Source organism: Sparus aurata, chromosome 2 (assembly GCF_900880675.1).
Source record: "Sparus aurata chromosome 2, fSpaAur1.1, whole genome shotgun sequence".
NCBI classification, from domain to species: Eukaryota; Metazoa; Chordata; class Actinopteri; order Spariformes; family Sparidae; genus Sparus; species Sparus aurata.
The window spans coordinates 27496093-27511409 of record NC_044188.1 but is presented as its reverse complement, the minus strand read 5'-3'; the positions used below and the strand labels follow the sequence as shown (position 1 = coordinate 27511409).

At 40.8% G+C, this 15317-nt stretch overlaps 1 protein-coding gene across 1 annotated transcript; it reads left to right on the top strand.

Moving 5' to 3' along the window:
- The first annotated feature begins 2441 nt into the window (after positions 1 to 2441).
- On the top strand, positions 2442 to 13370 carry prss16 (serine protease 16). The gene is made up of 13 exons (XM_030442457.1): positions 2442 to 2743; positions 3331 to 3506; positions 5301 to 5400; positions 8347 to 8476; positions 8862 to 8985; positions 10112 to 10189; positions 10536 to 10583; positions 10682 to 10801; positions 11371 to 11535; positions 11783 to 11924; positions 12087 to 12266; positions 12418 to 12572; positions 12922 to 13370. Exons 1-13 carry the CDS (start codon positions 2683 to 2685, stop codon positions 12979 to 12981), a joined length of 1539 nt encoding a protein of 512 aa, XP_030298317.1. The 5' UTR covers positions 2442 to 2682; the 3' UTR covers positions 12982 to 13370.
- The last annotated feature ends 1947 nt before the right edge of the window (positions 13371 to 15317 follow it).

Sequence of the window (15317 nt, the reverse complement as noted above, 5' to 3'; positions counted from 1 at the left end):
TCCTCTCTATTCATTCAGCCTCCTCTCTGCTGGACAATCGACCGCCCGCGAACCATTCTCTCCTGGTTGTGAGTTCCTCATCTATGTTGAATCAAGAATGTCATACCTGTTGGCCCTGTCATGGAACATAGCTCACCTCTGCAACCTTCTTAAATACATACATATGTTCTTGCTAATTATCTTGTTTATTTAGCCTGTCCTCCTCCCGGTCACCATGGTTGAAAGAAGGTCTTGTCCTCCTGGATCCACATTCTTCATGTATTCTATTCAGATAATTTGTCAATGTAATCTGTACGCTGTGATTTTGTTGGTCTGTCTATTCTGGGAGAATGATCCCTCCTCTGTGGCTCTTCCTGGGGTGTCTTTCAAAGCAAGGGCTTTTGGTGAGTTTTATCCTTACTTGAATTGAGAGTGTAAGGATAGATTGTGCTGTTTACTGTATAGTAAGTTACAGTATGCTGACTGAATGTTTCCTGACCACTTACACCATTTACACAATGTATTTAAGTTAAATTGAGGCTGCAAATTAGCTTGAAATTGTGCTTTTTTGATGTTAATTATGGATCACATGCATAGAATACTAATGCTGCTCAGTGTGGGTGTGGATGTGTGAACAGAGAACTGTTTGCTAGCACTTTCACCACAACAACTTCATAAGGAGTGGTCTTACCACTTCATCTGCTGTGACCTCATCTTTGGCAACCACGAGGGCGGCAGAAACAAGCTGCATACACAGCTAAAAGTGGAACTTGTTAGCAAATAGTTGCCTTACAACAGATGCGAACAATATTAGCTTTCTGTTGTGTACGTGAAGATGATGATGAATGTAAGACGTACCCGTCACTGACATCGTATGCCGTTTGTGCTTGGCAGTAGGCCAGATGGTGGGTTTGATGGATTTTTTACTAAAAACATGTACATTCTGTAGATGGAGGTTAAAGAACCATTAGTGGACCCCAGAAACAGGGGGATTTGTTAGAAGATGTTCATTGAGCACGGTGAGAAGCTGGCAGTAGAGGACGGCTGAGGAGATGACTGGAGGCTCCACCAGGCAGATGAGTGACTCACGGTGGCACAGGTAAGGGACTCGGATGAGCGGCACACTGAAGAACCAGGTGATGCAGACTAGTGGCAGAGATGCAGGAGTCTGGGTCATGGTGAGGCCAGACAGTATCCAGGTGGAGAGTGATCATTGGAGACACCAAAAACACTGGTAACTCTAGAAGTGTCTTAACACAAGGACCATGTCGTAGAGCTAGTTGACTAAATAATCTGGCAGCCTGAGTAGAGGAGAGCAGGGCTTTTAACCTGCTGCTGATTGCCTCACTTGGCTGCAGGTTTGTGTGATTAGCTCAGGCCACCAGAAGGCCACGCTCAGCAACTCCACAGCACCTCTGGAACACAAAGGCACAAAAAACCCACCAATGTCACAGAAACAGCCGCCTCCATGTAATGACCTTTTTCAAAGGGAAATGCTCATAGCCTCCACTGACATTTGAAGGTTGAAAGAAATATATTTTCTGCATAGCCACCTTTAATGTCAGGATGTGGTTGAGAATCTCATCACCCCCATAACAGAAAACTACACAGTGATACTGGAGACACATGAAACAGTAGGTCACCTCTGTTTCTTTTGAAAATGTTCCTCCTGTCTGACTCCTTCTTCTCGTCTCTGTGTGTTGATGAAAAAAAGCAAAGCAACTGCAGACATATGAAGCTTAAAAAAATGTCAACTCTAATGTATGTGTCTTCGCATGATTCATGTTTTTATTTTGTGTTCACTCATGAGTTTCAACTTTATATGAAAACACACAGCATCAGAAACTTGTTACATTTTGTAATTTAATCCAAACCATGAAGCTAACTAAATAGTTTTGGTGCTTAAACCCAACTGATCTCTTCCTAAACCCAACCAAGGAGTTTTGAGGACTAAACCGAAATGCAGCCTTTTCTCTACCTTAACTGTGTAACATTCTTAACAATGATGTGTACCTAACTTTGGTTCGTCTGGCTCTCCAAACAGTCATCAAGTTGTGGCCCAGAGCTTGTCCGTCGCACCAGACCACTCCTCCAGAGGCAGCAACGATTCTGCTCAGCTGCTCTGATGCGGACGAGTGTCCAAAGCATCCGGACTGAGGCGCACCCATAGAAAATCCAAAGGGAATCGCTTTAGAAAACTACTTCAGATCTATCAGGATATAATCTCAGTCTGCCAACAAAATGTATTTGGGCTGGCAGTCTGAACAAGGCCTAACTCTGAACAAGAAAGTGCAGACCTTTTTTCTAATGTCATTTATTCAAGGGTTCTAATAAAACTGCTCCTGTAACTCAACCACTCCTAAAAAAAAAAAAAAAAGCCATTACAAGGCACAAAGATCTCATTACATCACCAAGCTGAAGCTCCATTTTTGCTGAGCAGCTTATATATGACACACACACACACACACACACACACACACAGCCCCACTCTGTTCTCATGATAAATGAGAATAATGCACAGGTCACATCACAGTTTCCTCAGTCTTTTTTCAAGGGGTCACCTCATCACTGCAGCCCCTTCCTGGCACTATATAGGGAGGTGATGATTGGTGGAGATCCTCCCGAGTCTTCTAGCGCAGTGGATATGCGTTCACGTTCAGCTTTTTAAATATTTATTGAAAGTGTCTTGATTTGGTGGTAGAGATGCCTTTCTCAGCAGCCCGCTGTCTCGTCCTCCTATTCCTCCTGAACGTCGTCGATGCTGGTGAGTTGCTGACTGCTTCACTGAATACAGTAACCGGTTGACTCAGATTCTCATGACTCAGACTTTGATTTTATCTACTTTTCTATAACTTCACAGTTTGATGATTTAAAGATTTAGAATAATTTACCCATATATGACAAGGTGATCAAGTAATATTTCATTCTGGGCTCATCATGGCAGAAAGAGTTTATTTTTGCTCGCTGTTGTCAAACTTGAGCTGGAGGACAAAACAAAGCTGATGCCGGGCGGTGACAGTGAATCCCTTGAGAAGTTAATGTTTGATCTTGACTGGTCCTGAAATAGATCACCGATGTTGTAGGTTGAGTTATAAGTATTTTTGTCAGCCATCACATCAGTGACATCAACATAAAGCCCTCTGTGAAATATGAGCAGATTTGTTCTGTTGTTTTTATAAATCAAACGGCCGATAGAGCCACACAGCAGGTTTTTTAAAGCAGCTTGGATCTTTGGGTCATGATTTAGTCTGGTGATTCTCACAAAACAGCCTGAGCAATTACGCAGAACATGACTGTGCGTAATTGTCGTTCCTTCTTTTCTATGATTCTTGTTCTTGTTTTTAACACCAGGACGGCTTCTGACGAAGATCAAGGAGCGCGTGCGTCATGTCCAGCTGCAAAAAGCCAAGCAGCACCTCCTTACGAGCGCAGCCAGTGGTCGTCAGCCTCTCCAACATGTGAAGGAGGGCAGGATTCACCAGAAGCTGGACCACTTCAACCGACAAGACGTGCGCACCTTCCCGCAGGTAGAGAGAGATCAAATAATGTTTTACATTTCAAAGTCTGGTATGGATCTATCCAGTGTGAGTGCACTGAGCAAGGCCTGACATTTGAGACATAGAAATAAAATGCACACACACAGTTTTTGTAATCTCGTCATAACCTGCACTAAGGCAATGTTGTATTAAAGGCATCCAATTAGATGCCATGGTGTTATTTCTGAGAACTGTTCACTGTTAAACATATAGGTAAAATCCTGTAATCTAATTTTTGTTTTTCCTGTTTATATTACATAATTTTTTCAGTTTTTTTAAATGCACAAAATTGTCAATAAAATTGCAAAAAATAGATGAAAAAACCCACATTAAATTCAATCTTTTTACAGAAAATTGATGTGTTCACACAAAAAGTACTTAGTACTCAGTGTACTAACACAAAAATTAATTATTTAAACATATTTATTTTTTATTTACTAGATGAAACTGTTACATTCAAATTTCATACTGTAATTACATTTAGGAAAATAGATAGACTTATTAACAATTAGCAAAAAGTATTGGTTCTGTAGTTCTATATTGATTTGTGTGTTTATTGACAGATATCTTGTATAATCATTGATCGTTTCTGAACATAATTTTTGAAAACATTTGTATCAATCAACTTTCTAGCCGTGTATTTGACAAGCTAGAAATTTTACTGTAAAGACTCCATCTGACTCCACCCCAGCTGCGCTGATGATGGCCCACTTTTTCTTCATGCTGGGAAGCTTGTTAACTTTATTTTAACTTTTTTGTTAGTGTTGGTGTACTGTATGTTCAGAATATCCTGGTTTACATTGGCACTAGTTCTGGTTTCTAGTTTATGCCATTAGTGTGAAGTTCATGCCACATTTCTTGGCTCTAACTGTTAATCAGCCAACACGATGACAGCTGCTTGTCTTCAGAATTTAAATCTGTTGAATAATTAGCATCTTTTAGAATTGCTGCCTGCAGCAGTAGTGCTCAGCTGATCCATGCAGACTTTAACGCTGATGTGTTTCTGATACACCAACGTTGACTGACAACTTGGCACTAGTATACTGTTATGATTATAAGTCTCAAATTAAGCTTTACAACTTTTTTTTGTGTGCGCCTTTTTAAAGGTGTAAATCAATTATTTTACAAGTCGTATATTATTTATTGCATTGTATATTACTGGAATTGCATGTACAAGTTTTTAAACTTTATAATAAAACCCAACAAGGAACAGCACTCTTCTGCAATCTTGAAATACATTATTTGTATTGACAAAATTTAAAGGTAATTTGATTATCATTACATATGCAAATTATGAAAAAAGAAAATAAAGGTAAAGAAGATCTCTAATAGAATTAAAACTAAAACTGTATTTTAACTTTAGAAAGTAACTGTTAAAAAATTTGACTGTTATTTACACCAGCTGCTGGAACATTCAATATTTATCCGGTGCAACAAAGCTAATAGGCTACAACAGCAGTTTTGCTGGCTTGAATCAGAAAACATCGCTGTAGCTCTCCTGCTGAACTCTGCTGCTTTAGAGCAAAACTCTGAAGACTCGAGCTAAACTAAACAAACCACCTCCCCACCTCCACCAGGCACAGACAACACTGCATTTCCTGACAGCATTAAAACGTTCAGCTCCTTCAGCTCTCGCTGCCATTCGAGGCTGCCAATGTGCAAATGTGTCCACTGCAGCATTAAATTAAGGATTTACTCACACCAAGACTATGAATGTGCTGCCAGAGTGGGTGAACCTGAATAAAACATTTCTTAAGTTTTTCCCTCCGCCTGTCTTTCTTCCAGAGGTTCTTTGTGAACGAGGCGTACTGGCAGTCGCCTGATGGACCCGTGTTCCTCTTCATCGGGGGAGAAGGGCCCATATATGAGTTTGATGTTCTGGCAGGTACAGTTGGATGCAGCGCATGTCCTCACCTGTCTTCACACACTTTCGAACAGCAGATTGGTTGAAAACGGAAGAGAGAAAATGCCTGAATGAACAAAGGAAGCGTCTGACACACCATCACAGGTTTACAAATGAAAATGGAAACAGTGAGCGGAGCATCATGTTGTGTGTCAGTAAGAAGACACTTTGCAAACACATTTTTCACCTTTCACTCAGGACCAGATATCAAATCTCACAACGTCTGCATCGGCCTCACATCTACCTCTTGTTTCTGTTTTGAATTTCAATACAGCCATTCTTCACAGTTTTTCAGCTGGGAATATTGCTTCATGCTTATTCATGACACTTCTGTCTTTGCAAAATGTCTAGCCTGCAGTACAAGGTTGATGTCAAGGAAAATCAAACAATTTATCAACACAGACGAAATAGATGCACTCAGAAATCACTTCATGTAGCACATCATGTCATTTACAGTCAGGATATCTATGAAGGTTATTTGCAACAGCTTATTTTCTCTGTCCTTATGGGACAGGGGGTTTGCAAGTGTTGTGCATCATCATCCACATATACATTTGACATGCTTTAAAATATGTAATCCCCTCATAGAGTATTTGTTCTTGTCTCAGAAGAGACAACACCATTTTCATGCACCAGACAATTTTGAGATTTTGTTTTATTTTACTTCCACAACTTTTTCAGAAGGTGAAAAGAACATCGACAATACGCACACAGGTGATTGTTTTTAGTTCAGATTACAGTTCTGGACTATGCAAATATGCACATGTTTAATTAGATAGCTTCATTTACAAATTTGAACATAAAATATCAGAATGTCTGCTAAATACAAAGAGTTACTGGCTTCACGTACGTAATCAATCGGGGACGTTTTATGATGATATCTACTGTTTTTTAGTTGTTTTTTCTCACACAGAATTTAGGCTCAGGCACTGCCAGGGGCCTCCTTGCCACTAGGGGGCCCAGACAGAGAAGGGAATAACATCAACTTCCCACTTAAAAAAATGTTTAACATATACAATTTTTCACAATTATTTAAAAAATTACCAATCTGAAAAAATATCTCAGATCTAAAACTCTCTTTCAATGTTTATACATAGTTTTTCTAAATGTAAACAACATTGACTTCAGTGTTCTGGAAAAAGTGTTCTGGTGGTTCACATCATGACGGTTTTCATTTAAATATCTAAATCTAACTGAGTGAAGACACAAATTAAAATGAAATGTGCAATGCATGTAAATGTAGTCTGATATATGATATAGAGCCATAATCCTCCTACAAATACAGTAGTCACTAATTGCATATAATACCGAAATATAAATAGCTAAAATATCTACATAATTAAATCAGAGAGCATATTAATAATCATGTGGCAGTTAACTCATTTTGCTTGTTTTCCAAATATAAAAAATGTGCGTGTAAGGGGGCATTCAAAAAAGTACAGTCTACCCAGTGCAATCTACCCATTTACAGTTTTTATTGATTGCTTTAATGCAGCAGTCAACTCAAACTCCACATTTTCAAAACAGTTAACACACAGGCCGAAACAGTGGCACTCTTGGTCAAAATGACTCATTTTGTTTGCAAAAGGCTCTAACCGTGCCAAAACATTTAAAATATACAACAAAAGCTAATTTTGCCTTCAAACATCACAACTTGCAAACAGGTGTATGAGCTCTTCCAATCAACCATTACACAGTGGACAACAAAATACAAATTACAGCACTCAGTGCTTATTGGTGCACCATTGCTTGTCATTGTAGCCTATTACTGTCGTAGCTTTCATGCCAGTGCCATTTGATGTCAAATTTACCTTATTGCAAAGAATTGGATCCAGACTCAGAAATGCTTTGATGCAAATTTTATTGATTCCATTGATTCTGTTATTCAAACTGTGGCAGAAAACTGAAAAACTGTAAATATTACACAAAATTCATGTATACCAAAATAAAATCTATTACAGTAAAGTATCAAAATCTATTACTGTAGAGTAAAAGAAATTGCCACTTGATACTCAGTCTCTTCTGTCTTGACGATGGGGCCACATGGCCTCATCCACATCACATTCATTATCCTCCCTTGCAATGAACCAAGGGAAAAATCTTCTTGCATGCCATCCAACCTTGACATTCCTCTGCACCTATTTCTCACTCTCATCTGCCTAAGACCTCTTCAATCCATGTTGGCAAAGAACAACACAGCCGCTGCACTTTTTAAGGCCTGCAGACTGATTGCTCATTGAAGATTTGTGTTTAGGTGTGTTAAACAGGTGCTTTGGTGATTTCATACTGATGTAGGTAGTTTATAATAGTTAGGAACAGATGGTTTCTGTTTGGTTACCATAGCTAAAACAATGGAGTTTGGACTGCTTGAATGACATCCGTGTTAACTGTTCTGCAAAAGGGTGGGGAAAATGTGTCAATTCAATGAGAAAGGGTTAACACATTTGCAAGAGGTGACTTGGGCTCTGCTGAGTCAGTGATGATGAAAACCGAGTGGATCCCAGTTTTTTTAAGCAGGTCAAGGCAATCAATAAAAACTGTAATCAAGCCTTGCTCATACGTTAAGACAGAAATCTTCACTAGCATTTAGATACAAACATCCTAGTTTGATACATAAAAACATGGTGAAGATTGTAGTTTTTTTTATTGTCTTGACATTATTTTTGGATGTATGGGTTGATTAAGAAAAAATATATATTTTTTTCAGATATCTGTAGTGGAAATGTAGGCAAATGCATGCATTTAAATTAAATAATGCCTCATATACCATATTCAAACTAAAATTTCAGGAAACTTGCAACTCAAGTTGTCAACTGGGAATGTTTCATGGTTATCTATGAGTTGCAATTTTTTTTTACCATATTCACCTGTAGTGTCTTAGACTTTGTTGCACACGGAATCTTATATACTCTGACTATGTTTTCCCAGGTCACCATGTTGACATGGCCGAACAGCACGGGGCTCTGCTATTGGTTCTGGAGCATCGTTTCTATGGCAACAGCATCAACCCTGACGGCCTGAAAACAGAGAACCTGCAAGACCTGAGCAGCCAGCAGGCGTAGGTCTTGGCCCCCTATAGTGTGTGTGTGTGTGTGTGTGTGTGTGTATGTGTGTTGCTAATGTGTATCTTTCACCCTGTTTTTCACCAAATCCCTCATCCTCATTGTACATGTACGTACATATGTCTCTTTTTACATGTATGTTCATTTACTCTTCCCTCCTTCTCTCTGTCATCATACAACATGTCGAAATCATAAAGGAGTGGCCAGTGTATAGTGACCAAACGCTTGCATTAGCCAATCAGATTCAAGTATCTTTCCTGACCTTGCCTTGACACAACACATAGTAATGAACATACTGACACAATTTTGCTACTTTAAATGTAGAGCAGAAGGTGAAGGTTTGTCAACATGTTAAAATAGAGTTTTTGTGTTTGTGTCCAGGCTTTCTGACTTAGCTGTATTCCATCAACACATCAGCCAAAGCTTCAATCTGAGCCACAGGAACACCTGGATCAGCTTTGGAGGCTCGTACTCAGGAGCTCTGTCCGCCTGGTTCAGAGGAAAGGTGCAGGACTAGATCCGTTTGAATGTCACCTCGTAAAATTTGATCCTAAATCATAATTCTTTAAAAGAGATTTCCGAGAAATGATTCTTGATCATGAAAAGCATGCACAGAAATTCTCATAGCAAACCAGAATCTTTGTGTTAAATCTTCTGATAGGAATCATTTGCTCTCCTGTCATAAAAGTGGTTGTGTACACCCTAAAAAGTACGTCCTACAGCTCCTTTCCTATCATCTAATGAATTTACAACCACCTATCATGTCCACAGCCTAAAAGAAGTTTATTGCTAACACATGACAGGGTGTCTGGCTGTGATTTATGATCACTGTAGTTTTAAATATTTTCCAGCACATGAGTAGAACAGGTAATGTAATTTTACATTCAGGTCCTGTATCATTAATAATCTACTCTCTTTGTTGAGATTAAAGGGAAACACTGCTGTTATTCTATATTTTCTTGATAAGATTATAAACCTGAAAATGAACATAATAGGCCTATATCTACTTTAAATAAATACATCACTAATATGCAAAAAAAAAGAAAAGAAAAAATTTCTTTAAGCCTAAATAATTTAGTAAAACAGCTGGGAACTGTAGTTTTCAGCAAACTCTGGCCAACCAACAGCAACAGTATTTGATGACCTGTTTAATGAGGCTCAGTAATCAACTAGCAGACTCATACATTCATTTCACCTATTTTTTTAAATAATTACATTAACAATAACATCAATATTTTAACAATGGCGCTTCATAGCACAGAGGAATAAGATGCATCAGGCTTCGACAACACAGACCGTACTTGTTAATGGACTCAACTGATCTTATGGAAGTGGTTGATATATTAACAAAAGTGGAGGATATCACCAGACTGATACTTTAACGATACCGTAATAATGTGTGGTCCCTTTAAAAATGGGCGTGGAACCCAATTTCTTTATTGAATCCTCTAATTTGTGAAGGGCACCGGAAGGTATGTTCTATTTTGCATCTGTCCAACAAAGTATTGCAACAAACTGTGTGCCTATTTCATGAACTTCATGAAGACTTTATATAATACAATATAGTGTCTTAATTCATTCTTTTGCTCTCGTCACTGCTCTGTCTCCTGTCTCTGTTCCTCCTACTACAGTTTCCTCACCTGGTGTACGGAGCTGTGGCCTCCTCTGCTCCTGTCCAGGCCAAACTGGACTTCTCTGCCTACAGCAATGTAAACTGGCACAGGGCTGTAGACAGGATCTTCTACTACTATTGATACCAAATGTTCCCCAGTGCAACCTTGCATCGATTAATTCATTGGCTAGCTTTCATTCAAATCTTAGAATTACACAAAAAAAATATTTTTCATTGTTACTGATCATTATTGGAAACCGTCACATTTGTGTAAGTCTAAAAATAATCAGTCTTAAAACCCCTAATCGTGTCATGACAGTGTATTTACAGCCCTGCATATTACACGTGCACAATTGCTAATTATCACTCATTAGGCTAGTGATGTACACATCCCGTAAATAACCATATTCTCACTCCCACATCTGTGACATCCTCTGTTTCAGACTGTTGGCCTGAGTCTAATGAATGAAGCGGTTGGTGGCTCAGAAAAGGTGTGAAGACAGCCACCCGCCTGCGTATCATATCACAGGCATTCAGTGCCCGTCTGTCGCGTGTTAAATTCAGCCTCATCCTCTTCCTCTTCCTGTAGTGTCTGACTGGTGTGCGTGAAGCCTTTTCTGTTGTGGAGGCAGCACTGATGGGTGGCAATGTCAGCCAGGTGGCCGTGGACTTCGGCTGTTGTCAGATCCCCAAGGAGCTTGATGATAAGGTGACAGCTTGAGGGGAAGACTTGGGTGGTTACTGTTACACTGTTAAGAGGTTTTTAAAAGAAATGTTAACAGACAAAGCTGAACTTAAATCACCGTTTCATCAGATGAAGTTAAAGGACCAGGGTGTAGGATTTAGAAGTGTGATTTACATATCTACAGGGAGCTGGTCCTCTTCCACAGAGTCTGTCATGTGGCACCGCCATGTCTCTACAGTAACCCTCCACAGACAAACCAAATACCGCCTCGAAAGAAGGCCTTTCACGTTTTTTTGTGTTTTTAATGGCCACCGTAGGGGACGGTTAGACTAGGGTTGTTCTGCTGCTTGTAATCTGCAACCTCCACTAGATGTCATTAAATCCTACGCAATGGACCTTTAATTATTCCTTTGTTGACAGGAGCAGTCGTGTTCCAAAGGTGCTCCTTTGAACTAGTTTGAACTTAATGTTATTCTTACACTCTAAAAAAACATATACTGTATTGTTATTGACTTTTAGTTAACAATCTAGCTCTTTTCTATAAATGGATGGATGGATGGTGTTGGAATATGATTTTTTACTAACTATTTCAGATTGAGCTGATGCAAAGCTTGGCCGACATCTTCATGGGAGCGGTGCAGTACAACGAGGAAGGGGTGCTCATGTCTGTTAATGAGATCTGTGGTGTTATGACCAATGGAAGTGGGGCACATGAGGCGGAGATGGAGGCTTACAACCGCCTTGTTAAACTCGCACAGGTATGGGAAACACACTAGGATGACCTCCTGCTTGAAGTTTTCTCTCTTCATGCGTGTCATAACCACAAGATGTCAGTGTCGAGCCATTTCTAGGAACTCCTGGTGAGACAGGGGCTTGTTGTCCCCCTACAGGGAAAATGAAAAGGTGCAACCAGAGAGATTTCTATTGTCAGCAGAATTTTGCAGCCAGGGGACCCTAAGGGCAGGTGTTTTCTATGTTTTGTGTTTTTGTTTGTGCAATATACAGATTTACCATTCCACCAGTGAGGAACCATGTCTCGACATCTCCCATGAGAAAGCAGTGAAGGATCTGATGGATACGTCCCTCCACTCAGGCAGGAGGGCAGAGAGACAGTGGACCTACCAGACCTGCACCGAGTTTGGCTTCTGTACTACACACACACACACACATACACACCTACACGCACACAGCCATCATTCTTGCTATGTTCTGACACCCTTTCTGTGTTTGTGTGGGTGTGTGTGGGTGTGTGTGTGTGTGTGTGTGTGTGTGTGTGTGTGTGTGTGTGTGTGTGTGTGTGTGTGTTTAGACCAAACATGTGAGGATGCCACTTGTCCGTTCTCGGGGATGGTGACCCTGGCGGTCCACACTGAAGTGTGTCCCATGCTGTTTGGCATTTCCCAGCATTCCCTGCCTGGACGCATTGCCTTCACTAACACTTATTATGGAGGAGACAACCCTTCCACACACAGGGTCCTCTATGTCAATGGTGAGACTGGCTTTACCAGAGACTGACCAAAACCACCACTTATGACTGAACCTGGGGCTGACATTAAAGAAACTATAAGATGAGGGATTGGAAAAAACAGAGGTTCTGGATTTTATTGCACATTTAAGAATCACTGTCATCGTTGGCACAGGTGGAATTGACCCTTGGAAGGAGCTGTCAGTGATGCAGGGCAGGACTGAGGAAGGCGAAGAAGCAGAAACCATTTTCATTGAGGACACTGCTCACTGTGCTGACATGACGAGTAAAAGAGTCACAGACCGCTGCTCACTCAGGAAAGCCAAACAGGTACTGTATGTATGCCTTGATTACATCATTATGTAATCTGTAACATAAAAGCTGAACCATGTCCACCTGAGCAGTGGTGGAAGAAATATGGAGATTGTTTGATTAAAATCTATATCAGCCTTAAAAACCACATGTCAGCAGGAAGCACCGTGTCCAAACACATGTACACATGTATTTAGGCTCATACAGCAGCCCATTTTTCAGAGCTGCACAGTAAACACATTTATATGTTTCAGAGCTGCACAGTAAACACATTTATGTGATTGCATCATTATAAAAATGTTTTTTAAATCCAGTGTTTGTGATTGGTGATTTTTGAAACATTATGTTCCATCTTTCTGCCTCTCAGGAGATTGAGAAACATGTGGCCAGCTGGCTGAAGACCGCTGCCCAGGAGAAAACCGCCTGATCAGATCACATTATAACCTGATCAGCTCTTATCACTGTTCCCTGGAACTGATAAGAAGCCGTTAATAAGCTGGTGTGTCTCGCTGCTCTGCTTCATCATCATCATCATCATCTCCGCTGTCTTCCCTTTAAGAGATTTTTGTTTTGTGCCTTTGCAGATATGTGTCCTGTTTTAAAGTTACTATTAATTTAGGAGTTCACAAAAAGCATCTTTTTCATGCTCCTCTTCCCGAGCTGTCTTTTTTGTGGGCGACATACTGCATGACGTAGTTATCTTTATATTTGATATTTACAGAGAATTTTGAGGTTTACGTCTTCTGGGCTCATGAGTGTCTGTGTTTCTAATAAAAGCAATGATTCATTGGCTGTTTATATCTGTTGGCTTTTGCGTGTGGCAAGTAAAAATAAATTGTTATGATTTGATGGTTGCTTTTTTTTTTTTACAATATTCATCTGTTGCTATAACCTGGTAGTGTCACTAGGGCGCGATGTTGCTACATGTGTGTCGAATTAATTTCCTTCTCCTCAGTCTATGTGAAACAGCACGGAATCAAAACACAGAGGAGTGTTGTCATGTATCTACCTGCTATCAATCGAAGGCCACAAATGTCTTAACTGTGAACAATTAGCACATATTTATTAATATCATCATACGACATTTGTTCATGAGATAGTGTCTGTGGATGTGTGCGGTCGAGTTTGTAACAGTGAGGAAAATCATGTGGAGATGGAGAGTATTTTTTGTGATGAAGGTGAGGAAGCAGCAGTTGTCCTAAGGCCATCTGTTTCTGTGTGTGTGTGTGTGTGTGTGTGAGACCCTCTCAGTCGGGGGTCAAAAGTGGGAGGTCATGACCCCGCTGACCCCATGGGAGTGGAGATCATCAATCAACTAGGGGCTGGACAGAGCAGCAGGAGGGGACACACACGCACACAAACAGTGACCCACACACACACACTCACACACATACTGTAACACATACGCTCTGCAAATATACCTTGGGAAACAAATAAACGTTGCATTAAATACATCCAAAGCACATTTGGATCCAACAAGTCTGATGAAACAAAAATGTATATCTTGGATCGTAGATGGCTGATGACATCCACATATCAAACCTGTATTTAATGTTCCCCCAACGCACACACATACACACACACACACACACACGCTATTTCGCTCGCAGCAAATGTCTGAGAGGCCTTTAAGCATGTAATTGTGTGTGTGTGTGTGTGTTTTGTTTGATAACATACAGGCTTTTCTTATTCATGGAACACTCACAGATGCTATCACACACCTCAGCACAGAGAGGGAGCTTCAAAGATGGAAAGAAAGTGAGTAAATCTGAAGCACTTTTTCACTGCAGCGCTCCCTCACATCTCCTCATCTCTTTGCTATTGCAAACAAGCGCACTCACAAATAAACACACACACACACACACACACACACACATTTACACACACTCCCAGAGCTGCTATCAGGGTTATCAGCCAGCACTTGCAGAGCGACAGGGCATGCTTTTTCTCTCTCCTCCTCCTCCCCCTCCTCCTCCTCCAGCCTGTCCTGTTGATCAATGAGGAAGTTCTTGGGCCTCAACTATTAATCAGAGCCTATCGGCTATCTGTCTGCAGAACCAACCAATCACGGGCCTCCGACAGCTGGGCCATGAAAAATGTGGCCCCGGTGGATGGAGGGGAGGTTGGAAGGGGGTGGGTGAGGAGGAGAGGAGGGAGGTGAAGGAGCACTCTATCTGATCCGAGTCAGGTCACGGCTGCACAACTGCACTTTATGCACTTACAGTTGATTCTTAATGTAATGATGACCACCACGCACGCACACACATGAATGGGTGCACAGGTTTCATTACCAATACACGCAGAATAATACACTTCAATCAACACACGTTGTTCCTGTTTCACATTTACATCAAATTGAGGTGCTTTGACCCGCTGTGCCACCACTGCAGTCACTGGTGTTGGTCAGAGCGACAGAACCGTGTCGTAAAACTATAATGAACGCAGTGTTTTGGAGTGTTTGCAGCAGAAAGCTCCTCGGCGAGGAGTACAACAATGTTGATCCGCTGTCCAATAACTTGGCCTGTCCTCACGCCTCAAAGCCTCATCAACACACTACGATCCCTCTTCTGCATAATCACCATGCTCACACTCATCCATTCGCATCTTATTGCCATGATTAGATTACATCTAATGCTATTACACCGCTCCCATCTCTCCTCCTCACTCCACCTCTGTCCCACTCTCTGCCTCATCATGGATTTCTTGCAGATCTTATTAGTGTGTGATGCCGACCAGGTCTCCCACTTTGGATTTATGAACCCT